Source organism: Echinops telfairi, unplaced genomic scaffold, assembly GCF_000313985.2.
Source record: "Echinops telfairi isolate 266 unplaced genomic scaffold, ASM31398v2 ScPeMD7_655;HRSCAF=1070, whole genome shotgun sequence".
Classification (NCBI taxonomy): Eukaryota; Metazoa; Chordata; class Mammalia; order Afrosoricida; family Tenrecidae; genus Echinops; species Echinops telfairi.
This window is the reverse complement of record NW_022104553.1, coordinates 25,800,823-25,824,120: the sequence shown is the minus strand read 5'-3', so window position 1 is coordinate 25,824,120 and position 23,298 is coordinate 25,800,823. Positions and strand designations below refer to the sequence as shown.

The window sequence follows — 23,298 nt, the reverse complement described above, 5'->3', positions numbered from 1 at the left end:
ATCTTTTGGAAGCAGAAAGCCTCATCTTTGTTGGTGGGTTCGAACTGCTGACTTTATGGTTAGTAGCCCAATGGATAGCCCGCTATGCCACCAGGACTTCTATGGAAGAATTAAAAGTATCAAACACTGCTATCAAGTCAATTCCATTTCACACAAGCCCTTCTGGGTTTCCAAGATTGTTAACTCTATGGAAGCAGAGAGCCTTATGGAGCAGCTGGTGGCTTTGAACTACTCACCTTGTGGTTAGTAACCACTATACCTCCAGGGCTGTTTGAATTGATTAGCTCAAGACAAAGGAATCTCAGTCTCCTGAATCGCTTCTGGACCTTTTGACTAAGATCAAGTGTAGTATTTTAGTCTCCTGAGTCTAACTAACTTAGAATTAGTCACTTGCCATCTTTCAAAGGCTGAGAGGCTAGGATAGGATAGAAGAAGTATTCATTAACAGGTTTGTTTTGTTTTTAATTGAACACTTACTTGGTGCCAGACATCCTTCTTGGAGCTAGGCTACCTCCTTACTTTCAGGGCCCCTCAGCATTTGTTTTTTTGTCCTTCATGGATGTTTTTTGCCATTACAAAATATATTAAGAAGTATAGTTCATTCCTGTGTTGGTCTAAAAACAGATATAATCCTGCATTCCTTTCTTCTGGTTTTCAAAGACATGGGGACATTTTCATGACCTCCCCAAAGGGTCTTGAGCCCTACACACTGTGCTTACTGTGCCTCCTGGAGAAATCAGTGCAACACATGACAGTAGTTCAAAAGCCCCAAATCTCTGCCCTCAAAGAATGTATGTTTGTGCTAAAAACAATTACCAGAGATTTCAGACATGATAGAATGGTTGATGGAGATGCTGAGAGCTGGAATGGGTTACCCTGCTCTTCCCCGGTTACATTTAAACTAAACAGAATGACAAAAGGAGAAATCAACCTTGCCTACCCCTACCCGTGCCAAAACAAAAACGACCCCCCCAAAAAAAATCAATGTAAAAGAACCTTCCAAGTAGTCAGAATCGGCAGAAAGACCCTCCTGCAGAAAGGGACTTGGCCTTTGAAAGGAACAGCCAGAAAACCACATTGTCTGGAGCCCGTTTGTCCCTTGCAGACCCAGAGACTGAGCTGGGATTCACGGATGAATAGTATGCACAATGTTGGGAAAGAACTTGAAAAACAACCACAGAGCTAACCAGCCACAAACACAAGGAGCAACGTTAAGATGGAATGCTCTGCTGGAGGCCTCTGGGCAGAAGAGCTGTTACCCAGGATACACCCTGGTTATGAAGTGGTTACTTACTGGGCTGCTAACTGCAAGGTAAGCAGTTCAAAACCACCAGCTGATCCTTGGGAGAAAGATGGCTTTCTATTCCTGCAAAGAGTTACAGTTCCGCAAACACAGAAGCAGTTCCAGCCTGTCCTATAGGGTCACTATGAGTCGGAATGGATTGGACAGCTGCGCATTCAGTTTTGAGAAACCCACAGGACAGTTCTACCCTGGCCGATACGGTCACTGTAACTTGATGGCAGTGAGTGAGCGAATCACCCTTTAGGAGTCCTGGTAGCAGAGTGAGTTAAGCATTGGGCTGCTAACCCAAAGGTCAGCAGTTGGAATCTGCCAGCCCCTCCTGGGAGATGGATAAAGAAAGCTATCTGCTCCCTCAAGATGTACAGCCTCGGAAACCCGAGAGAGCAATTCTCCTCCACCCTGTGGGGTCCCTATGAGTCAGATCAGCGGTAGAAGTCCTGCTGGTACAGTGGCTAGGTGCTCAGCCATTAACCAGGCCAGCAGCCCAAACCCCCCATCCCCCACCCCTGTCACTCCTTGCAGCCTTGGGAATGTCACGGCGGTTCTGCTCCAGTGCATAGCATCGTGATGAATAGTTATGGACTTCACAACACCCAACAATGACAGTCACCTTTTGTCCCCGTCCAGTTTTTCCTTCCTGGAAGATCTGTGTTTGTACAGAAGGTTCTCTTCCGTCAGTGATGTTCAGAGATGACCGTTGATAGGAAACTCATTGCTGTCCTGTTAATGCTGACTCATAGGACCAATAGGGCAGGGTAGTCCTGCCCCCGTGGGTTTCCAAGGCTGTGAATCTTTACGGGAGCAGGAAGCTTCATCTTTTTTCCCTCTGAGTGGCTGGTGGGTTCCAACTGCTGACCTTGTGGTTAGTAGCCCAGGGCATAATACACTAGGCCACCAGTGCTCCTCAACATCACCCCTCTTTTTTTCTCAGATGGTCAAATGGCACCAAAATAGGATGCTTTTTTTCTCGCTTGCTTTTTGCGTTATTTTTCTCTGGGACTCTCGGGATACCTCCAGAACTGAAGGAAAATAAAAACAAACTCACTACCAACCAGTTGATTCTGACTCAGAGAGACCCCACAGGACAGAGTAGAGCTGCCCCTGTGGGTTTCCAAGACTGTCACTCTTTCCAGGACTAGAGAGCCTCATCTTTCTCCTAGAAGGTAAACAGCGTGCGAAACATAAGTAGCAGGACTGGGCAGCACTTTCGAGGTCAGCCTACCCACCTTTTCTCCAAGGAGAGAATCCCAACACGCCTGCCGCCCCAAATTAGAATTTCTACCCAACCAAAACAGACAAACAAATGTTGCCATTGAGTTCATTCCAACTCATAGAGACCCTATGGGACAGGAACTGCCAGCCTTAAGAGTCACAGCCTGTTGTGTAACCACTACGCCACCAGGGCTCCTCCGAGTGGACTCACAGCCACCCTATAGGCCAGAGTGGAACAGTCCACAGGGTTTCCAAGGCTGCCGTCTTTCCAGAAGCAGACGGCCTCATCTTCCTCCCAACAGAGCAGCTGGCAGGTCCCCGCTGCCGACCTATTGGTTAGCAGCCAAGGCCTTACCCCCTTGCCACCAGGGCTCCTTTAGCACAGAGCCCCTAAACCAACCTCACTGCAATCGTGGTGTGATTGTGTAGGGCAGAGTAGAAATGCTCCCTTAGGTTTCTGAGACTCAATTTTAACCTAAAAGAAACACACACACACACACACACACACACACATACAACAAAACTCTGATTCATAATGACCCTCTAAAAGATGCCTCCTTTATGTTTGACTAGTTATCAAGCCCACCTTTCTTTCCTCCCAGAGACAGTAAAGGGGAAGGCGTACCTATGGAGGCGGGTAGGGTGTTCCAATGGAGAAGCTAGTTTTCTGTAAGGAAGAGGAGTCACAGGAAGTTACTGGAGTCCAGTAAAACTCAGAAAGCTAATAGTGAATTCGGTTTTGCAGAAGCAGACGCCGACCAGAAAATTAAAGTGCTTACACAATTGCCCCATTGGGAAGAATTCCACTGTCTACCAAGGCGCAGGAGCCCTGGTGATGCAGTGGTTAAGCACGTGGCTGGTCACCCAAAGGTCAGTGCCTTGAACCTACTCACTGAGAGAAAGGTGTGCACTCGGCTCCCGTAGAGATCAACAGAAGTTGTAAGGCTGTACAGGAGACGGAAGCCTCAACTTTAGCAGCTGGTGGGTTTGAACTGGTATCCAGCACGGGACCTGGCTACAAGGCGGCGTGTGAATCAGAGCTCAACACACCTATGATCAGATGGACCTCTGGGACTAGATTACGTTGCAGGTGACATGAAACGCTGTGGAGTTCCAGAGTCAGGGAGAAGGTAAGGGGTGCAGGAGGGACATCCTGGGGCCGGTGACAATTGAACGAGGCTCTGATGGAATACTGCCATGCAGTCAATTCTGACTTATAATGGCTCTAAAGGACAGGGTAGAAGTGCCCCTGTAGGTTGGTGAGACTGTAACTTTTTATGGAAGTAAAAAGTCTCCTGTTTCTCCCGATAAGTGCCGGGTGGTTTTGAACTGCTGAGCTTTCGGTTTGCAGCCCAACACAACCAGTACTCCACCAGGGGGAGAATAAACGTCAGATGTTGGCGCGGTCTCCACCAAGTCACCTGTGGGGACAAGTTGCCAGTGTCTTTGTGTTTCCACATGTCAGAGGTGTAGACAGCTGCCTGTGCCAGAGGGATTATAAATTATGGATCCAGGGATTAGACCCCGGAAACTCAGCCACCTCCCTGGAGTCAGCCTCTCATGGCCTTCGTTATTCACGGAGCAAACCTGCAGTGAGCTCCCAGATCCCAGAGTGGGTGTCGGACTCTGAGCCAGGTGCTCAGGAGATGGAACTGGTCCCAGGCAGCTGACAGCCCCCTGCGGTGGGAACAGAATTACTGAGGACTTTAGGAGAACCGCTACCTGTGTGGGCGGGGCGAGGTTAGGGTTAATTGATAAGCGAGCATTCAAGGAAGGTCGCAAGGAGACCACAAGAACATTAAGACTCTCTGCCATCCAGGCGATACTGACTCGTGGCGACCCCACAGGGTGGAACTGCCTCCCTGAGTTTCCAAGACGGCCACGTTTTTCTGGGAGTAGAAAGCCCAGTCTTTTCCCCTCAGAGCAGCTTGTGGTTTCAAACTGCTGACCTGACAGTTAGTAGCTCAGTGCAAAAGCCCTGTCTTCTAAGGAAGCAAAGAGAATGGCCTTTTGTGATGGTGTTGACTCTCGTTGGCTTTATGGTAAAATATTCCAGAAAGGAACACAAACCCCACAGGAAGCGCTCCACTCCGCCCTCTCAGGCCGCTATGAGTTGGCCTTGATCAGTCTGGAGTTTCCGAGAGGCTAGAGTAAGCTGAGGATCTTCCTAGTCAGCTTGCTTTAACCATGATGCGTGTCTCCAGACCTTGTTAACATGTGCGCTAAATGCAAATTAGATCACACAGGCTGGTGAACGTTCCTGGAGATTTTAGATTATTTAGAAAATGTATAGAAGTCCTTTCATACATTTGGAAACTCATCCACAAGGCTATGTAATTAAAAATGGTTTCGGGGAACAAAGGACACGGGTGGGTCTTTGGAAGTGTGCCCAATACAATTCTAGAACAAGGAGGTCAGCATTAAAAGTACCTATCAGCTCCAGGTTTTCCTGCTTTTGAAGGATCCTTAAGGAAAAAATGAAATTCTAAGAAGGATTAATAAAGGAATAGAAGGTGGAGATGTGTACAAAGAGGGTATAACTAGCTGAGGAACAGGTAATCATGGTAGCCATTGCCTGAAATTCTAACTGCTTTCATCTTTGAGTATAATTTGGAGAAGTATTTTATATGAAAACTAGCCTTCTTTCTTGGTATCTATTAGAGGCATCTATACACCAATAAAGGTAAGTAATCCATTGTTAAAAAAAAAAAAAAGAAACACAACCCCCTTGCTGTCAAGTGAATTTCAACAACTCTACAGGACAGAGTAGAACTTTCCCTCAGCGGTTTTCCAAGGCCGTCGTTTATGGGAAAGGAGACGGTCACATCTTTCTCCCACCGAGGAGGTGATGGGTTCAAACCACTGACCTTTCTGCTAACAGCATGTGCTTAACGACCGCACCACCGGGGCTGTCTGGTACAATAGACGTGTCATAGTTTAACTAGTGCTACTCAATGGAAATACCACAAGTGGGTGATGTTGTTGAGCAGAACCTTATTATCTCACAGTTTACTCCTGCGAAGTGGCTGGTGGCTCCCCCTGCCGGTGGGCTGTGGCTAGCACACTCTGCCACCAGGGCTCCTGTTTAGGAGGCTGTGCAGGGGGCCAACTCAAGGAGGTGTTTCCTCCGTCAACTCGGGAGCAAGGTCTTTGGCTCTTCTGAGCTTCCGCTTGGGGGGGGGGGGTTCTTCAGGGCCTTGGTATCTCTTTCCCCCCCATCTCTTGCTTGTTTTAATCTCTGTGTATCTCCAAATAAAAGACTCCAGACATGCCTTTCACCAGTCCTGCCTCAGGAACCTCACAAAGACAACCCCTTGCCCAACGGGCTTGTAAACCCCAAACCAAACCCTACCATCCACTCCCTGCCGACGCATAGAGGACGGGGTAGAACTGCCCCTGTGGGTTTCCTTCTGAGACTAACCCTTTTGGGAAGTAGAAAGCCATGTCTTTTCTCTCAGGGTATCTGGTGGTTTCAAACCGTTGTCCTTGTGGTTAGCAGCCCAACGCATAACCACTATGCCACCAGGGCTTCCACAGGCATACTTAAAAACAGAAGCAAAACAAAATACCAAACTCACTCTCCTGGAGTCCACTGTGACTCCTAGTGACCCTATCAGACTGAGAAGAACTGTCCCCAAAGGATTTCCAGGACTGACATCTTTACGAGTAAACTGCCTCAAACTTCTTTCCCAGAATGGCAGTGGGTTTGAACCATCAACCTTGTGCTTAGCAGCCAGCGCCTAACCCACAGTGCTACAGGCCTCTCAAAAAACTCCCTACTAGAGAGTTGATTCCAACTCGTAGTGCTACTATAGGACAGAGTAGACTGCCTCTGTAGGTTTCTGAGACTTAATTTTTTAGAGGAGTAGAGCTCCTGTGGAGCTGCCGGTGGTTTTGAACTGCTGATGTTGAGGTTAGCCGCCCAATGCATAACTCACTGTGCTACCAAAGGGCTCCCAGAGAACAGCAATAAGAGGTGTAGCAGTCAGATGCCTAACTCAATGTGGGTTGTCCTGACTCAAAAAGGAGCTCTGGAGACATAATACCTACTCGTTGGACTGCCAACCTCAAGGGGAGCAGTTCGAAACCACGAGCAGCTCTTCAGGAGAAAAATGAGACTTTCTACTCCCATAAACAGTTAGCGTATTGGAAATCCCCAGGGGCTACTCTACCCTGCCTTTCAGGGTTGCTCTGAGTTAGAATCCACTTCATGACAGTGAGTTTGGTTTTGAGTTGGTGGCGCAGACGTTAAGTGCTTGACTCCCAGCTCAAAGGACAGCCAGCTGTTCAAGCCCACCAGCCGCCATGTGAAAAAGAACAGGCAGTCTCCTTCCTCCAGACAGCAGCCTCGGACGCCCTCGGGGCCAGTTCTCCTTTGCCCTCCAGGGTTGCCACGACACAGGATCAACTGGATGGCAATGGGTTGGGGCCTTTACGTTTGGTTGGTTAACCCACATCAGCGCTTGTCCCCAAACAGGACGCAGAGGGCAAACCACACCAAGAAACTGCAAGAGCTGGCGCTGCTGCTACCTGTGGCCCTGATGGCAGGGAACAAAAAGCTCACCAAGGTATGGGGTGGGGGAGTGGGTTCTGAAGGACAGGAGGCAGGTGTGGGAGGGAGAGAGGGAAGGTCTTAAATATCACTGAGCGCTTGGCCCTCCCCGCCCTGGGCAACCCACACAGATGCTTTTAGGGACAGTCCTGAAATGGGAGTGGGGAGGAAATCCCTGCTCTGGTCAGAACCTCTGAGGGTTTTTAATTCTGCGGCTAGAAGTTCTCTCTGGTCAAGGAGGAAGAGGGGAACTGGGCGGGGCGGTCAGGCCAGATGCCAGGTGCAAGTCACAGCTCTGGGAGTCAAGCAGCCATGGGCATCATGGGCGCAATTCCACAGCCACAGAAGAGACCAGCCAGAGCCCTGGGGCCTCGGCCCTAGTGGCTGTGGTGGGGTAAGCGTTGGACTGCCCACTGAAGGGTTGGCAGTTCAAGCCCACCAGCCGCTCCGAGGGAGAAAGAGGAAGCTGTCTACTCCGTAAAGACTTACAGCCTTCAAAATGTACAGCCTAAACAAAACAAAAAACTTACAGCCTTAGATAGATGGTCCAGTCATGGGCCAAATTACCAAAACCAAACTCACTACCATCGAGTTGATGCCAACTCATGGTAACCCTTTAGGACAGAGTAGAACTGCCCCTGTGAGACTAACTCTTTTCAGGAGTAGAAAGGCCTGTCTCCTACAGAGCAGTAGGTGTTTTCGAACTGCTGACCTTGTAGTAAGCAGCCCAATACACCACCAGGGTGTGGGCCCCTGTGTGGGCCATAGTAAACCAAACACAACAACAACCAAACAAACTTACTGCCATTGGATGGATGCCGACTCGTAGCAACCCTGTAGGCCTGCAAGACCACCCATGTCAGCTCACATCACGTGCCTCACCAGAGAGAAACCGATCCAGCCATCACATTAAACAACAACAACAAAACTCACTGCCATCGAGTTGATTCCAACTCACGGCGACCCCACAGGACAAGGTAGAACTGCCCCTGTGAGCTTCCAAGATGGTAACTGCATGGGTGTAGGGAGCCTCATCTTCCTCCCATGGAGCAGCTGGTGGTTTAAAACTGCTGACCTTGAGGATCACAGCCCAAGTGAATCAAATGTTTGACCATATGACCTGAGAATGAGGTGATAAATCTCCAAATGGCCCTTGGCAGAAAAAAGCTTCCCTACCCCTGTTATATAGAGTTTCGATGGGCCAGAACCCACCCGATGGCAGTGGATTCTCCCAGAGGTAGGACACTGGCTGCTAAGGGGAAGGTTGGAAATTTGAGCCCATCCAGAGCCTCCTTGGGGAGGGGGCGGGCAGAATTGGCCTGTTGGGGCCTGTAGCACCTTCACTGTTGCTGACATGCTTGTGACCATGGTGGTGGCCACTGTGTGTTTGGAGCACCTACCGATCTCAGGGGCTCAGCTTGCAGAGCTCTATCCAACATGGTTCATTTGGGGGCCAGGGGGTGTTCACTGGCTGACATTTCTTTTGAGTCGGTCTCAGCCTGGTAACATTCCATTTCACTTTTGACCACCCCAACTGTCCCTAGATTCCTACCCTGTACATTCAGTATGCCAATTACTCATAGAGCTCTGCCTCTGCTGCTTCTCCCGTGGGGGTGCGTGTATTCCATGTAGATCACAGCCCTGAAAACCCTACGGGGGCAGTTCGACTCTGTCGTATCAGGCGTCAGAATGGCCTTGCTGACAACGGGCTTGCTTTGGTTTTCGGGGACCGCCTGGGCCCAAAGCAGACTAGAAACATCCTCGTTCACTGAGGAATTGTTGGGGCGGAGGGTAGTGGAGTCCCGGACCCCTCCCTCCGCCCCCCCATGTCTGGTTCCCCCCGCCCTTGTACTCACCGGCCTCTGTCTCGGACGCAGAAGGAGATTCTGTTGCATGTCCTGCACTACATCCAGTACCTGCAGAAAAGCATCGACGTGGCCAAGGCTTTGCTCAGGTTCTACACCACCGAGAGGAAACACAGGTTTACAGGTAAGCGAGCTCTAGACGTCTGTCCTGGGTCTGCTGCCCAGCTGCGTGGCCGGGGTGGTCCCAGCTATCAGCACCCCATGTGACTTAGCGAGCCCGGCAGAGGAGTCCCAGCTATCAGGACACCATGTGACTCAGCCAGCGGAGGACCTGGCTGCTGGGGGAACTCAGAGGAGAGTGTCCAGGAAGACCTGAGGGAGGGCCCTGGGAACTGGGTTCTTGCATTCATCTTGCTGTAACAAAGTATAGCCTGAAAGAACTGAAACAGATTGGCTAACGGTTCTGGGAGCCAAGTTGAGGGTATCAGCAAGGTCACTTTCTGTCCGAAGTTTCCAGTAGAAGGTCCTTGTTCTCCTCAAGCAGCTTCTGAGAGCCCTGGTTGTTCCCCAGCTGGTGGCTACAGTCTCACTCCCATCCCTGCCTCTGCCCTCCTGTGTCCGTACTCCCTTTGCAATCTGTGTGTCTCTGTTTTTCTTTTCCAAGGACAGAGATTAGTCCCCCACCCCCCAGTATAATTGAGTGTGAGCTGACAGCGTCTTCAAAGACTCTCTTTCCAAACAAGGTCCGTTCCCAGGTACAGGTACGGGGTGGGGGCAGTTAGAATTTCAGCATATCTTTTTTAGAGGACACAACCCAGTCCTTGAAGGGCAATAGGAGGCGAGAGAAACCCTGCCAAGCCGAGGAAACCATCTGAGCAGGGACTGCAATCCATGCCACGAAACAACTCCTTCCTGCTGTCCCGATCCCTGCCGCTGCTCTCTTGCCAGCCTCTGAATGGAAATCCAATTTACTTTGTACACTTGGCCATCCAAGGCACTGCAACTGGTCTCTATACGCCTGCAGCCCCAAGGGGGGAAGGAGAATTAGGAATAGGAGGAGGAGATGGAATGTGTGGCTCATGCCTCTGGGAACAGCTGCCTCCTTTGCCCCGGAAATCGGCAGAACTAGAGGCTGCCCCAAACCGTTACTGAGCAAAGATCCCATAGGGGATCCCTGATCCCAAGGGAGAGAGTACGCGTGCAGAACAGACTTTCAGATTCATTGTGTGGACTGTCTAGACTTTCTGGAGCTGAGGAAGCTGGATGAACCCCCAAAGTGAGGGCCCAGAGGTCACCGGACCACCTGAAACCAAACATCTTGAAGTCACTTTAGGGACCAACTAAGAGTTCAGCTGAACCAACGACGAAGGTCTGCCTTGAGCGCTGGGCTCTTTTTCAGGAACAGTTTCTAGGGGATCAAAGTGAGGGCAGTGGCTGGCCAGCGGGAACTGCAATGTGAAGGGGCAGAGGGTCCACATCCAGGCAGGAGGGGCGCCTCAGAAAAGGAGGAGGAAAACAACTGCCCAGCGTGAAGAGCGTCGTGCATGCAGAAAGTACTGAGCGGGTGTCTGTCTTGCTGCGTCTATCCTCAAGCGCAGCTAACCTACTCAGTAAAGAAATAAAGGCTGTGTGTTTGCATGGAAAGACTTGGGACATTGGGGGAAGGCAAATCCTTGGGTGTGACTCCAGAGACTGGGTAGCCTTGAAAGGATGGATACTTAACCCCTGCGACCTTGACCTTCCTGTGTTTCCTAGTGGTGCCTGCAGAACAGGTACTGCCCTCTGTGTTGGCTGTGTAGTCGGGGCGTTCACACGGGGAAAGCTTGCCCCAGAGCCTGGAACACCCCAAGCACCCCGCACTGTACTGGTTGGTGCTGCTGCTATGATTGGAGCGTGGGCTACACCCATGGGCGGAGTGGCCGGAGAGGTGCGGCAGGGATCTGGACTGCAGGAAGGCGGCCTGGTGGCACAGTGGTGAAGCACTCCACCAGGAACCAGAAAGCTGGAGGGTGGAGCCCACAGAGAGGTTCGAGGGAGAAAGAGCTGGTGACCTGCCAATGTAAGGATCGCAGCCAAGAAAACTCCCCAGCAGGGCTGGTCAGCTGTGTCCCACTGGGCCAAGGCGAGTGGGAATGGCCTGCCCTGCATATGACAAGAACAGCCACCAGGACTGCAGGGACCCAGATCGTAAGACCTTGGGGGCCTCGAGGATGGAGCCCACGTGTGATGAGGAGGATCATTCCTAGTGTGGGGAGAGCCCTGGTGGCATAGTGGTTAGGAGTTAGGCTGCTAACTGCAAGGTCAGCAGTTCAAAGCCACCTGCCGTTGCTTGGGAGAAAGACAAGGCTTTCTACTCCCATAGAAAGTTGCAGTCTTGGGAACCTGCAGGATCAGTTCTACCCTGTCCTATAGGGGCGTGGCCACAGACAGGTGAGTTGGCATCAACTAGTTGGCAGTGAGTGTTTTGGGGGGTTTCTTTAGTGTGTGTTGGGGGCGGGGTAGGGTCTCCAACTCAGCCTCCCTGCCATCGAGCCGATGTCAACTCATAGTGGCCCTCTAGGACAGAGTAGAACTGCCCCTGTGGGTCTCCAAGACTAACTCTTCACAGAAACAGATAGCCTCGTCTTTCTCCCGAAGAGCGGCTGGTAGTTTCAAACTGCAGACCTTGCCATTAGCAGCCCAACTTGTAAGCACTACACCACCAGGGCTCCAGGGAGAGGGTTAGTCAGCCCAAACAGACATAGGGAGGTGATAGGGTGCTTGTAAGGGTGATCTGGGCTGAGCCCTGGCTGAGAAGGAGTGCTTTGGTGGACCATTTTGGGAAACGTTGGTAAGGACACATTGAGAAACCTGAGGGAGGAGCCCAGGGCAGCCTGGGTGGGCAGGGGTGGCCTCAGCCTCACGGACTGGGGAAAGGTGGGAGGGCGCATTGGTGAGATGAGGAAGATGGTGAAGCATTTGGGAAGTGCTGAGCTCACGTCCCTCTTGGCCAAGGTGCTGCTCCAGAGAGCCCAGTGGCAACTGGGGAAACCAGTGCAGGGGCTCAGGACCTCCAGCCAGACAGGTGTGTCTTCTCCCAGACCTCAGTGCCCACCTTTGTGGGGTCAGCTCAGGCAGCAGGAGGGGTGGTTGGGCAAGGCCTCCTGATGTCTCCCTCTCCATCCCTGTGCAGGGCTGGCTCGGAAACCCCCTGGGAGCCCAGCAAGGCAGAGACACTCCACTCCATCCAGCTCCCCCTGCGCTCGCAAGTCCCAGCTCCAGGGGGCCTGCCGGAAACCTCAGAAGAAGAAGCCAGGACGAACGTCAGGTACACACTGTCAGGGGCGCGGGGCTTTGCCTCTAGGGATGCCACCACCCTGGAGTGGCACCCTCCGCCCTCTGGAGCCGGCCTGTCCACACTTGAGCATCAGGCGTGCTTGGGTTCCGCTCTCAGCTCTCCTCTCCTGGAGGCTGTGGGTCCCATCCCAGGACGGCGGTGAGGGTGCCAAGAAGGGTCTTTAAAGAGTCCTGGGAAAATCCCATTATCTTCTCATTGCATTGTCTTTTCCACAACCATTTTGAACCCTTGGATAAGAGAGACGGCACCGTGGATTACCCATTGGGCCTCTAAACGCAAGGCCCAGAAATGTGAAGACACCGGCCGTTTCGTGGGAGAAAGATGAGACTTTCTACTCTCATAAACGGTTACAGTCTCAGGATCCCACAGGGCCCGTCTCCTCTGCCCTGCAGGGTCCCTGTGGGTTGGGATCGCCTGGACAGCAGTGAATTTGGATTTTGTTCTGTATCTCACACCTGGACATCCCACTTGGATGAGTGGGCTAGAATCTGAGCAGCAACATTGTTTCAAAGCTCACCCTGGTGGCGTAGTAGTTCTGAATTAGGCCGCTAACACTAAGGGTCAACAGTTTGAAACCACCAGCTGATCCTCAGGAGAAACACGAGGCTTTCTCCTCCCATGACCAGTTACAGTGTCAGAAACTCACAGGGGCAGTTCTACCCTGACCTGTAGGGGCGCTGTGACTAGGCATCTGCACAATGGCCTTGAGTTTGGATTTTGGTTTTAGGGCACCTGAGATGCGGCTAGGAGAAAAGCTGGGAAGATGGCCCGTGTGCTCTCCTGAGGGCTGGCACTGGCTTTCCCAGGAAGGGCCGGTGGGTGACCTGACCAAGCAGAACTTTTGAACAGGATGTTGGGCCCAGGGACAGCCAGGCAGCCATCTCTGATGTGTGTCTCTGTTGTCTCAGAACGCCAGACTCGGGCCCAGAAGCCTCGCCGCTGTCTGGCCCTTTGCAAGTCTGAGGTGACCTCATCCCCTGAGCAGACAGGAGAGAACCTACAGGGCGCCAACCTGCCTCTAAGATGCTGGGATTTCAGCAGACAGCTGGACGATGCCGCACTATCTCCCTGTCCAGGTGCGGAGCAAGGGGCGGGGGCTGAGCTGAGGGCAGCGGCTCACAGGTACCCTGCCTCACTGTGACCTGGTCAGCTTACCCTATCGCTTCCCTCACTGTGTAGAATGGGGGAGGAGGCTGGGATTCCTCTGGAAGGAGTGTCTAGCTATGGGAGGAGGGTGGGGCGCACACAGGCCCTGCCTCACGCAGGCTGGAGACTCCAGTCAGGCTCCACATTCTGCCGGACCCTTGAGTCTCTCCCTAGGCTAGGCCACAAGCAGGTGCTGGACACACAAGAGAAACCACACGTGTCACCAGACACTGAGAGGCCAGAGGGACTTAGACTGCCTAGGGCATGGAGGGTGGTGACAGACTACTACACTCGCACCCAGCAGCCAAAGTTCTGCCAGTTGTGTGACCTGGGACAAGTTACCTGATCTCTCAGTCCCTTGGGTTACTGCTCTGTAAAATGGGGGGAACTGCTTCAAACCACTCTCCTTTATGCTCATGATCTGTGTAGGAGCTTACCCCTGCTGTAATTTCTGATGAGGGCCTGAGGGTCAGGAACCTTGTACAGGCCTCGACACTGGAGGCTTTAGCTAGGAGGGAGTCAGGGAGAAGTTGTGGCAGCCCTGGGCACTTACCAGGTAGCATCTGAGTGACCATCCTGACCCCCTTCAGGCTGCTGTGTCGGAGCCTGTGCCCAGGACGATGAGACTTTTGCTGCCCCAGGGGTCCTAGGAGATGCTGAGAGGATCTGTTTGCTCAACGGAGGACAAGCCTGTCCCTGGTAAGGAAACCTGGGAGCACCGAGGGGGGCGGAAATGTGGTTGAGAGGGCACCCAGATAGCCAATGATAGACCCCGGATGTCCCGCAGCACTGCATACCTGCCTGCCTGACTGTATGGGCACGCTCCCAGGAGAGCCTTCCTCTTGCCATGGACAGGGCAGCAGGCTCCCCACTGGCTGGCTGTGCAAACACTCAGCCCTACAGGGGTATGCCCCAGTGTCTTAGGCCCTTGAGCTTCTTCTCTGGCCCCAGGCTGGCCCTCTCTCTGCTCATCCCCCAGGAATCTTATGCCCAGAGACCTGCCATTCCCCCATTGTGCCTGATCCCCTGGTCTTCTTGGACACACTCCCCTCCTCCAGGCAGAGCTGTCCGCCCAATGCCCACCCTCTGCGTCCCTCCGTCATAGTGCTGTGACGTTTATAGGAACTGGAGGGGGAAAAAAAAACTGCATGGCTTGCTGGGCGGCTGCAGTCTCCGGGTTGAGGTGGCCTAGATCTGAGCTGCTGGGAAGTCCCTGAGGCCGAGGCTGGCAGGCTGCCTCTGACAAGGGGGTGTGACCCCAGGAAAGTAGTCCTTGAACTCTGGGTTGGCAACACCAGGACTCCCAAAGGAGCTGCCCCACCGAAGCCCCTCACCTCCCAGCACAGGGCTCTCCCTCTGCCTCGTGAATCCCACCTCTTGCAGGCAGAAGCTGTTGTGCTGCGATTCCAGCGAGGAGGTGAAGGAGTACGACCCTTGGCTTCCTGTCTGGACCCCCAAGGACAATTCCGAAGGTGATTAAACTCACTCTGGGCCCTTCTTGGTCCCCCCACTCCCGATAGAGTCTCAGTGGAAGGGCGGGGATGTGATAGGCCTCTGCTGAGCAGAAGGGCACAGCCAACAGCACGGGGCAGACATTACTAATTACTCTGCCGAGCCAGGCACCACTGCAGAATGTGCCGGCCATCAGAACTCCCAGGAGCTGTAAGCAGACAGCCTGATTGGACACAGTATGATTTTATGTTTCTTTTTGCCATTCATAACGCCAGGCTTGTGCATCTTAATTAATTTCCTCTACCAAGAAGGACATTGAGTCCCTGAGAGAAAGATGGGGCTTTCTACCTTGTCCCATAGGGCCACTATGAGCTGGCATCCACTTGATGGCAGCAAGTTTAGTTTTTTGTTTTAAAGTGTCCCTGGGTGGTGGAAACGGTTGGGCACTTCACTGCCAAACCAAAGGTTGGTAGCTTGAATCTACTCAGAGGGCCCTCAGCCAGCGGACAGGCCTGGTGATCAGCTTTTATAAGGTCCTGGCCTGGAAAACCCTGCCTTGCACCCATGGGGTCACTGTGAATGGGCATCTAATAGCTCAGGGCAGCTAAAAACAAGGAAAGTGGGATGATGGTGAGGATGGTGGTGGTGATAATAGTGATGGTGGTGGTGGTGATGGTGATGATAGTGGTCATGCTAATTACCCCCCTCCAGAGCACTACAAAGGTAGGTCGGGCAGCCTCTTCTCCACTGTCTGGTTGCATGGCAAGCCAGCGGCTATGTTGGGGACAGGGGATGCCCTGGCTAGACCTGGAGTCAAATGATTCCTTTTCAGGGAGCCTGCTGGCGCTGGAGCCTCCCCAGGACAAGGACTGGAGTGCCACAGGTCAACCGAGTGAGGTCCTGGGGCTCAGCCCCTCCATCTTCAGCTCCCCGGGGAAGCTGCTGTTCCGTCAGATCCTGGCAGACGGGGAGGACTACCTGACCCAAGGTGAGTGTGACCGGTCAGGCGAGGTCGGCGTGTCTCAGTCCAGAGCGGTGCCAGCCCAGGCTCTGCCTCTGAGCTCCCAGCCTGGTGACTGTCCTGACAGGGGGACGTCAGGAGGGCTCTGGGAGCTGGAGAAGGAACTGCTCCCTCTGCTTGGGGCTCTGGAGATGCCCCACCAGCTGCCACAAGATGGACTGGCACCTGGGGCAGGAGGTCTGCTCATCGCCCACAGCCTGCCCTACTCGCTCAGCTGGCTTCTAGAATTCACTGCCATGAGGACACCGAACTCACAGACGATATTCACGACTGAGGGGCTTATTGAGCAAGTTAACGGGTTAAAATTCGGGTGAGAAATGTTCAGGATACAATTGTTCATTCAGGTTAGTCTCACCTCTGGTCCTGTGTCTCTTGGCCTGGCCCTTGCCGTTTGGGCAATGTTACAAGTCTCTTGTAGGGCCACTAATAAGTGCTCAGAGGGCACACCACTCTGCTGTGAGCCTCAGCCCAGAGGCACCCAGCTCCCCCAGTGACATGCCCAAAGGCAGTCTACTCCACAAGCTGCTCTCTTGTTCTGTGGGCTGGGCACCTGGCTCTCTTGTTCTGGCTCCTGGCTTTGCTGCTGCTGCACCTCAGTCAGTCCTCTGGTGTCACGGCTATCTCTTGGATCCAGGAGACTCACTGTGCAGGGGTCCCGGGCTCCAGATGATGTGCTTTGCTCCTGGCTCTTTCTGGTAGCGAAAGCCCCGACTGTTTCTGAGAGGGCTCATTTTATATCCAGCAGGATGGTAATCTCTCACAGCTGAATCCAATCACAGCTGAATGCAATCATTAGCTCACTCACCTTCTAACTCAGTACCCGTCAGGAAAATGAGTTGTTTGGTGGGAGTAACAAGCGCTATAGCTAGAAGAGCCGGATTACATAATTCATCCACTGCACTGGAAGATCCCAAAGCAGAAAACCAAGAGAGGGGGCAGGCACCTGCCCAGGGCGGGGCGGTGGGGTAAGGATGCCCCAAGAGAAACCCTTCCCCGTCTCACCCCAACAGTGCTCTTTGAAGAAGTGGACTTCGGCCCTGACTCCCCTCCATGGGCCTGCGTGTCTGACAAGGTAAGCATTGACCCACATGCCCGTGCACGGGGATGCCTGGCCTGTCCACACGTCTCCTACCTGCTTGTGGCTCTCTTCTGTCCCCTCAGGCTTTCAGGCACCTCCCTCCCACTCCCATGCACTCACCCCAAATCCACCCACCTACCTGCCCTCTGAGTCCGAGTAGGATCCCTGGAAAGAACTAGATGGACAAGATAAAACAACGCAATCTGCCAACAAGTGGCCATCAAGGTGACCCAGACTCATGGTCACCACTGTAGGTCAGTGGAACTGGCTCCACAGGGTTTTCAGGGGCTGGTTTTTCTGAGTCAGGTAGCCAGGCCTTTCTTCTGTAATGCCTCTGGGTTGTCCTCAAACCACCAGCCTTTCTGGTTAACAGCCAAGCTCTTAACCGTTTCGTCACCTAGACACTCGCATGGAACATGGAGAACAGGCGAATGCATAGAGGTCAAAAGTAGATTCATGGTTACCTAGAGCATCGGGGAGGAGATGGAGCCCAATGGCCTGCTAGGTTACACTATGAGCTGCAAACCGCAAGGTTAGCAGTTCAAACCCACCAGCAGCTCCAAGGGAGAAAGATGAGGCTTTCAACTCCCATAAAGATTGACAGCTTCCGAAACCTGCAGGGTCAGTTTTACCCTATCCTCTAGGGCCACTTGAATCAGAATCGACTCGATTATAGTGAGTATGAGGTTTTCAGGGGAGTGAAGGGTGGGGCCTTACTGCTTTTAAGATATATATACATATATCCGCACATGCAAATGAAGAGATAAAATTACCCCAGCTCATGGTTTCTGAAAACCATTTAAGAAAGAAAGGAGGGGGGAAGGAAATATGGAAGAAAGAAAAAAATTACTAAGGAGCTTCTAAAAGCTTATGGAAAGATAGAATGGGAAGATAATGATAAAACTTTTTTAAAAGGGGGGGGGTGAGAAAGTTATGGAACTTGGCCACAAACTTTGTGAAGTGCCCACTCCCCCTCCTTGCTCCAGCCTAGGAGACAGAAGATCTGGTTCCCATCCAGTGCCTCTGGTTTCCAAAGAGTCGAGGGGACCCGCAATCGGAGCGTCTGAGTGCTGTGTGGATGAGACCAACTTCCTTTGCATGATTTGTAAAAAAAAAAAAAAATACACACACCCACAACAAAATGCCACCATCTCAGCCTTTCCCACATTTAGTTCAGTGACACAGAGGACAGGCTCAGGCTGGGCAGCTGTGCCTTCTTCCACATCATCTAGCCCCATGCACGTACCCTCAATGTGCCCCCAAGCAAAGCTCTCAACCCCCTCCCTCCAACCTCTGGCCCCCCCATGCAGCCTAGGTCTCTCCGTGTTGGCACTGGTTGTGACGCGCCCCCTTCTCTGTCTGGCTGTGTGTATAAGGGTGTCTTTGCTCCAAACTGTTCCCCGTGCGTACGTTATGTCCTCAGAATGAATGGTTGTGGGTTGTAGGATAAATGGACACCTTTCTCTCCACTCATGTCCCTTCCCATCTTTCTCCTTTGCCCCAGGACATCCTAGCTGAGGACCCCGAAGACAGTAGGGAAGCCGATGACCCACTCCAATCCTCTGTCTTGTCTGATGACTGCTACCTCTCCCAGAGCGATACCAGCGAGGCCTCGTCCAGCGCAGGCTCAGAGACCACCGAGACAGAGTCCCTGTGCTGGCAGCTGGAGGTGAGAGGGCCCGCCTCTGAGGGTCATGCTCGAGTTACCTATCCCGCCTACCCCAATGCTCTCTCACCTCTGTGCCCTTGCAGGAGTCCCAGGACGACGTCCCCGAGGATGGTCTGTCCTCCAGTGAGGAAGATGGGGACTACACCTGGACCCCCACCCGACGGACCTCGCTCCTGCCTCCCAACGGGAGGAAGGCCAAGAGCCGGGCTGCTAAGGCCCCCGTGAAGTCCAAGGAGAGTTGGGCAGCCCCAGGCCAGAGCCAAAGGAAGAAAAAGTGTGTCAACGGCTTCATCATGTTCTGCCGCATGAACCGGAAGCAGTACATCCGGTGAGCGGGTAGCCCCCTTTGCCCTGCCCCACATCACTGCTGTCCAACTCGCAGGTGCCCCCAGGTGTCCCCACCCAGGGTTCAGCCCCCTAGAACATAATGCAGTGAAGCACCCCTTAGACTTCTGAGAAAAAGAACAGGACTTGGCTTTTAGAACCCAGAGAGGGGTGGACTGCAGGTGCGGCTGGCTCCGGGCAGTCTGTGGCTCAGTTTTCTTCCGGAATGGCCTTGTGGTCCAGCTTGAGCAGTGGGCCACCGTAGAGGCAGGATCACCCCATGGGTGCAGGCCTCCATCCTAACCCCCCACTCCAGTAGCCACGCAGAGAGCTCCTGTGGAAGGCTTCACGCAGAAGTTACCTGGGGTGACTTTTTTGATGCCCAGCCCAGAACCAGGTGAGGCTAGGTCTGCAGCCAGGGGGTGAGAGGGGGCCCAATTCACCAACAGGGGGTAGAGCTGGTTCCTTAAAGGGAAGCCTAGGTACTGTTACCAGGAGGGGGCCTTGTGTAGCACAAATACGATTGATGGCCAATCCAGAGTGATAGTTCAAGTCCACCTTGTGGCACCTCGGATGAAAGGCCTGGCTATCTCTGAAAAAACAGACTGACACCTCCCTGGAGGTCAATTCCACTCAGATTCAGGTGGAGCATTCCAACCTAGACTGACGGGGGTTAATGTTCTCTCAGCCCCCCCAGGGCCAGATCTATCCTGCCCACAGGGTCACTATGAGTCAGAATGGGCTCAAGATCAGTGAGTTTGAGGGTTTTCAAAATTTTTCGTATAAATCCCACCTACTTCGCACTGTGCCAGGCACGTCCCAGGAGTTGTCTCCGTCCATCATGGCAGCCACGCCCTGGGGGCGGGGCTCTCAGGGCGCCCATTATACAGCCTAGGAAGCTGAGGTCCAGGGCTGTGGGAGTTGTCAGACCTAGGACTGTGACCCCCAAGCCATCTGCCCCGAATCCAGGCAGTGCAGGGCGATCAACGCGAACCAGGACAAGAGAAGGCACGGTGGATTGTTCAGGAGGCCCTGGGTGGGGTGGGCAGTGCATGGGCTGGGATAATACGATGGAGGTTCCAGTCTGCCCAGAGACAGAGACACCAGTTGAAAGACCTGATGTCTCGTCCCAGTCACTGGAAACTCCGAGGGGCACACTTGTGCTTGACATGCCCCTCCTCCCCCTTCCCCCACCCCAGAGCCTGTCCAGGGACTGCGTCCACCACTGCTACCAAGGAGTTGGCTCAGCTGTGGCGAGCGATGACCCCGCAGGAACGGAAGCCCTATTGGTGAGAAGTCGGCCCTTTGGCGGGTGCGGGGTGTATGTGTGTGTCCGTCTGTCTCTGAATCCCTAGCCCCGCTCATGGCCCCGGGACAGGCTGGGGGCTGCCTCAGACTTTAGGAAAGATTTCGGGCGATGGGTTGGGAGGAGCGTTACCCTGCATCTTCCTTCAGGAGTTCTCCACTTGGGCCTCCCTCTCCAGTGGCCCCGCCCCCAGCCAGACCCTGGACCACGTGCGACTGGGAGTATGGGGCCAGGTGCCCAGGGCTGGGTGGGACTAAACCCACCCCCCACCGTACCCCCGGCAGCACCAAGGCTCGCAGGTTCAGTCGCCAGCACAACCGCATTGTGAAGCAGGACCGCTCCAGCAGCGAGGACGACGACGACTGGGAACCACCCAAGCCTTTTTATCAGCTGCTGGCCAACAAGGCCCGTCGGGAGCCTGGCCCGCGTCCTCGGCGCCAGTGAGACCTGCTGAGGTGTCTCCCGCCACTCCTCCGCCCCCCCAGCAGCTTTTGGTTATTGTACACCCCCGCATCTCGGCTGCAGGAGGAGGGGCTGTCCTGCTTACTGCCCCGTTTGTGTTCTTTGGGTGGGGGCTGGAGCCCGAATGAAATGGAGGGAGATGGGCACCCCACCCTCAATGCCTGTTCACCCCCCACTGTTCTATTTATAGATTATTTATTGTTTTGAAATAAAGCAATGGACCCCTTGCTGCCAGCAAGAAGGCCAACCCCAGGCTCAATGGCCCTCCCTTTTAAACGGGCTCCCAGACCCCAAGCACTCCACCCACAAGGAGGGGAGCCCCACACCCCTACCTCACTGAGCTCTGAGGGAGGCTCCATTTCTCACACCTTGGATGCTTCCAACAGCCTGTTATTTATTGAAACGGAGACAACTCATTCTAAAAAAATAAAGATTTACGATACAAAGGAGGCAGGGCTCAGGGCTGTCCCCAGGCAGGCAGGGATCTTTGGTCTGGGGCTGGGCGTGGGGGTGCGGGGCAGACAGTAGCCCTGCACCACCCATACCACCCACACCTTCATCCCCCACCTCAGCAGAAAGTGCTGGGCTAAGAGGGTGGTGCACCCCACCTGGCCAGGGACCCATACAATTCAGAGGCCCACGGCTAACAGCGGAGCTATTAATAGTGTTAGGAGCTACCAGGAACACGGCTCAAGAGCTTGGGAGCCTAGCTACTTGGCAGGGTCCTCAGCTCACAGCTAGTACCAGGTTGAGGAGGGCAGAGCCCTTGGGTTGGGACCTTCTGGGTACCCGTGTGCAAGGACAGAGAGTGGCCAGGGCTGTGTCCCTGTGAGGCTGTAGTGTGGCGTCTTCTATGGTTTCTGGGAGGTCCCTCCTCCTGTCTGGCCCCAGGTCTTTGAGCACCATTGTAGCCAGCGGGGCCAGGCCAGGTCACAGTTCTAAGGGCTCCTCCACGGTCACTGACTGCAGCTGGGTCAGCACCTTGGCCTCGGCTTCCAGCCCCTCATCCACCTCACCCCCTGCTGTGCTCCCCAGGAGCAGTCCCTCCGGGTCAGGGTCTGGCAGCCTCAGCACAGTGGGGGAGGCCTGCGTGGGCAGCCCCTCAGCTCCTGAGCTCAGTTCCAGCCCCGTGGGCCACACAGGCACAGCGGTGGCAGGTGGGGGCAGCAGCAACCCCTCCGGCGGTGGGGGAGCGGGGAAGCTGGGCAGGAGGCCGGTGGAATCAGGGGCGAAGGGGAGGCCCTCGGTGGTGGCGGTGGTGGTGGTGGCAGCGGCGGTGGTGACGGTAGTGGTGGCACTGGAGGTGGCAGCAGTGGTGGCAGCAGTAGAGGGCGGCTGCACAGAAAGAGTGCCCAGGGTGTGGGCTTCAGGGAGCGCGGGGCTTGGGGCCACTGGGAGGGTTCCTTCAGGCACCAAGAGGGCCGGGTCTGGCTTCAGGGGCAGGGCCAGGCTGGGCGCCGGTGGCAAGACCTGAGAGACCAGCATGCTGGTGGGGAAGGTGGCCGTTAGGATGATCTTGCCTTGCTGCACGGCCACACCTGTCACAATGGGACTGCCAGACACAGGATTGGCCAGGAGGAAGTTTCCTGTGGGGAGTGGATAGAGGGCAAGCAGTCAGAGATAGCCCAGGACAGTAGGGGAGGGCTCCCCAAAGAGATGAGCCTGAGGTAGCAAAGTGGAGCCCCTCTAGGGTGGGACATCAGGGCCCTGTACAGGAGGCCCCCAACAACATGGAGACGGGCCATCCCTACTCCCCATCAGAGAGAGACCACCATGCCACCCACCCTGCTGTCACCCAGAGAGGCAGAGGGACATACCTGGGGCTGTGGCCGAAGGCAGCTGCAGGGCAGTTACGCCCACCCCAGAGTTTATCAGGTGCATGTTGGCAGGGCTGGCTGTGGCTGCCACCTTTACAGGGCTGCCGGGCCCAGCTGTCAATAGCTGCAGTGGCCCCATGGCCTGGGGCAGAGTGACCACCTGGGAGGTGGACCCCACTTGGGGCAGGTTCAAGAGCGGGGCAGTAGGGCTCAGGCCTGTGGGGTACCCAGGCGGCGGGGAGAGGGACACAGTCCGTGGAGCCGCTACGGTGGGCACTGGGCCAGGTGGCAAGGGGAAGGTGGCGGCAGGAGTGGGCACCAGCGTGGGCAGGGGCACTGAGGTCCCTTCTCCAGATGTTCCAGCTGCCTGGACTCCCTTCGTGTCAGGGGCCTCAGGCTGAGCCTCCTCCAGGCGAACCTCCCCAGTCTGGGGGTCCAAGATTAGGGAGGTCTTGGCCTCACTGGCCGCCTGGGGGCTGGGTTGCAGTGGGGGCTGAACAGGGGCAGCCCCGCCCCCAGTGAGCAGCAGGGGGCCCAGGCTGGAGGCGTCGCCCAGGGCCAGGCTATTGATGAGGACTGGGCTCCCATTGAGCAGCACTGTGGGAGAGCTGCCTGTGGCCAGGAAGCTCCCATTCACCAAGATGGAGGAGCCGGCAGGGCAGGGTGCAGGAGGGGGTGCCCCAGCCAGGAAGATGGAGCCCTGGGCGGAGGACTCAGCAGTCACTGGGGCCACCCCTCTGTCCAGGTCCTCAGGACTTCGACTGGACTCATCCTCCGTGGTGGGGTTCCCATCAGATTCGCTAGCAGAAGAGAG

General features: G+C 54.4%; 3 protein-coding genes across 3 annotated transcripts in view; 1 reads left to right on the top strand and 2 right to left on the bottom strand.

Annotated features, from left to right (window-relative positions):
- Positions 1-9,031, bottom strand: part of SNRPD2 (small nuclear ribonucleoprotein D2 polypeptide) — a 57,091-nt gene extending 48,060 nt beyond the window's left edge. The window contains exon 1 of the mRNA XM_045292584.1: positions 8,924-9,031. The gene's annotated coding sequence lies outside the window, so the exon portion shown is untranslated. The remainder of the gene's footprint in view (positions 1-8,923) is intronic.
- The window catches only part of MEIOSIN (meiosis initiator), a 24,516-nt gene extending 3,602 nt beyond the window's left edge, over positions 1-20,914 (top strand). Inside the window, exons 2-13 of the mRNA XM_045292582.1 lie at positions 6,993-7,083; positions 8,945-9,056; positions 12,045-12,179; positions 13,118-13,285; positions 13,946-14,054; positions 14,739-14,827; positions 15,640-15,795; positions 16,839-16,900; positions 18,411-18,575; positions 18,659-18,903; positions 20,099-20,188; positions 20,490-20,914. Coding sequence (XP_045148517.1) covers positions 6,993-7,083; positions 8,945-9,056; positions 12,045-12,179; positions 13,118-13,285; positions 13,946-14,054; positions 14,739-14,827; positions 15,640-15,795; positions 16,839-16,900; positions 18,411-18,575; positions 18,659-18,903; positions 20,099-20,188; positions 20,490-20,649 — 1,582 coding nt within the window. The 3' untranslated portion in view covers positions 20,650-20,914. The remainder of the gene's footprint in view (positions 1-6,992; positions 7,084-8,944; positions 9,057-12,044; positions 12,180-13,117; positions 13,286-13,945; positions 14,055-14,738; positions 14,828-15,639; positions 15,796-16,838; positions 16,901-18,410; positions 18,576-18,658; positions 18,904-20,098; positions 20,189-20,489) is intronic.
- A 127-nt stretch (positions 20,915-21,041) lies between these two features.
- SIX5 (SIX homeobox 5) overlaps positions 21,042-23,298 on the bottom strand; it is a 5,411-nt gene continuing 3,154 nt past the window's right edge. The window contains exons 2-3 of the mRNA XM_045292670.1: positions 22,485-23,284; positions 21,042-22,253 (exon numbers count right to left, since the gene is read on the bottom strand). Coding sequence (XP_045148605.1) covers positions 21,598-22,253; positions 22,485-23,284 — 1,456 coding nt within the window. The 3' untranslated portion in view covers positions 21,042-21,597. The remainder of the gene's footprint in view (positions 22,254-22,484; positions 23,285-23,298) is intronic.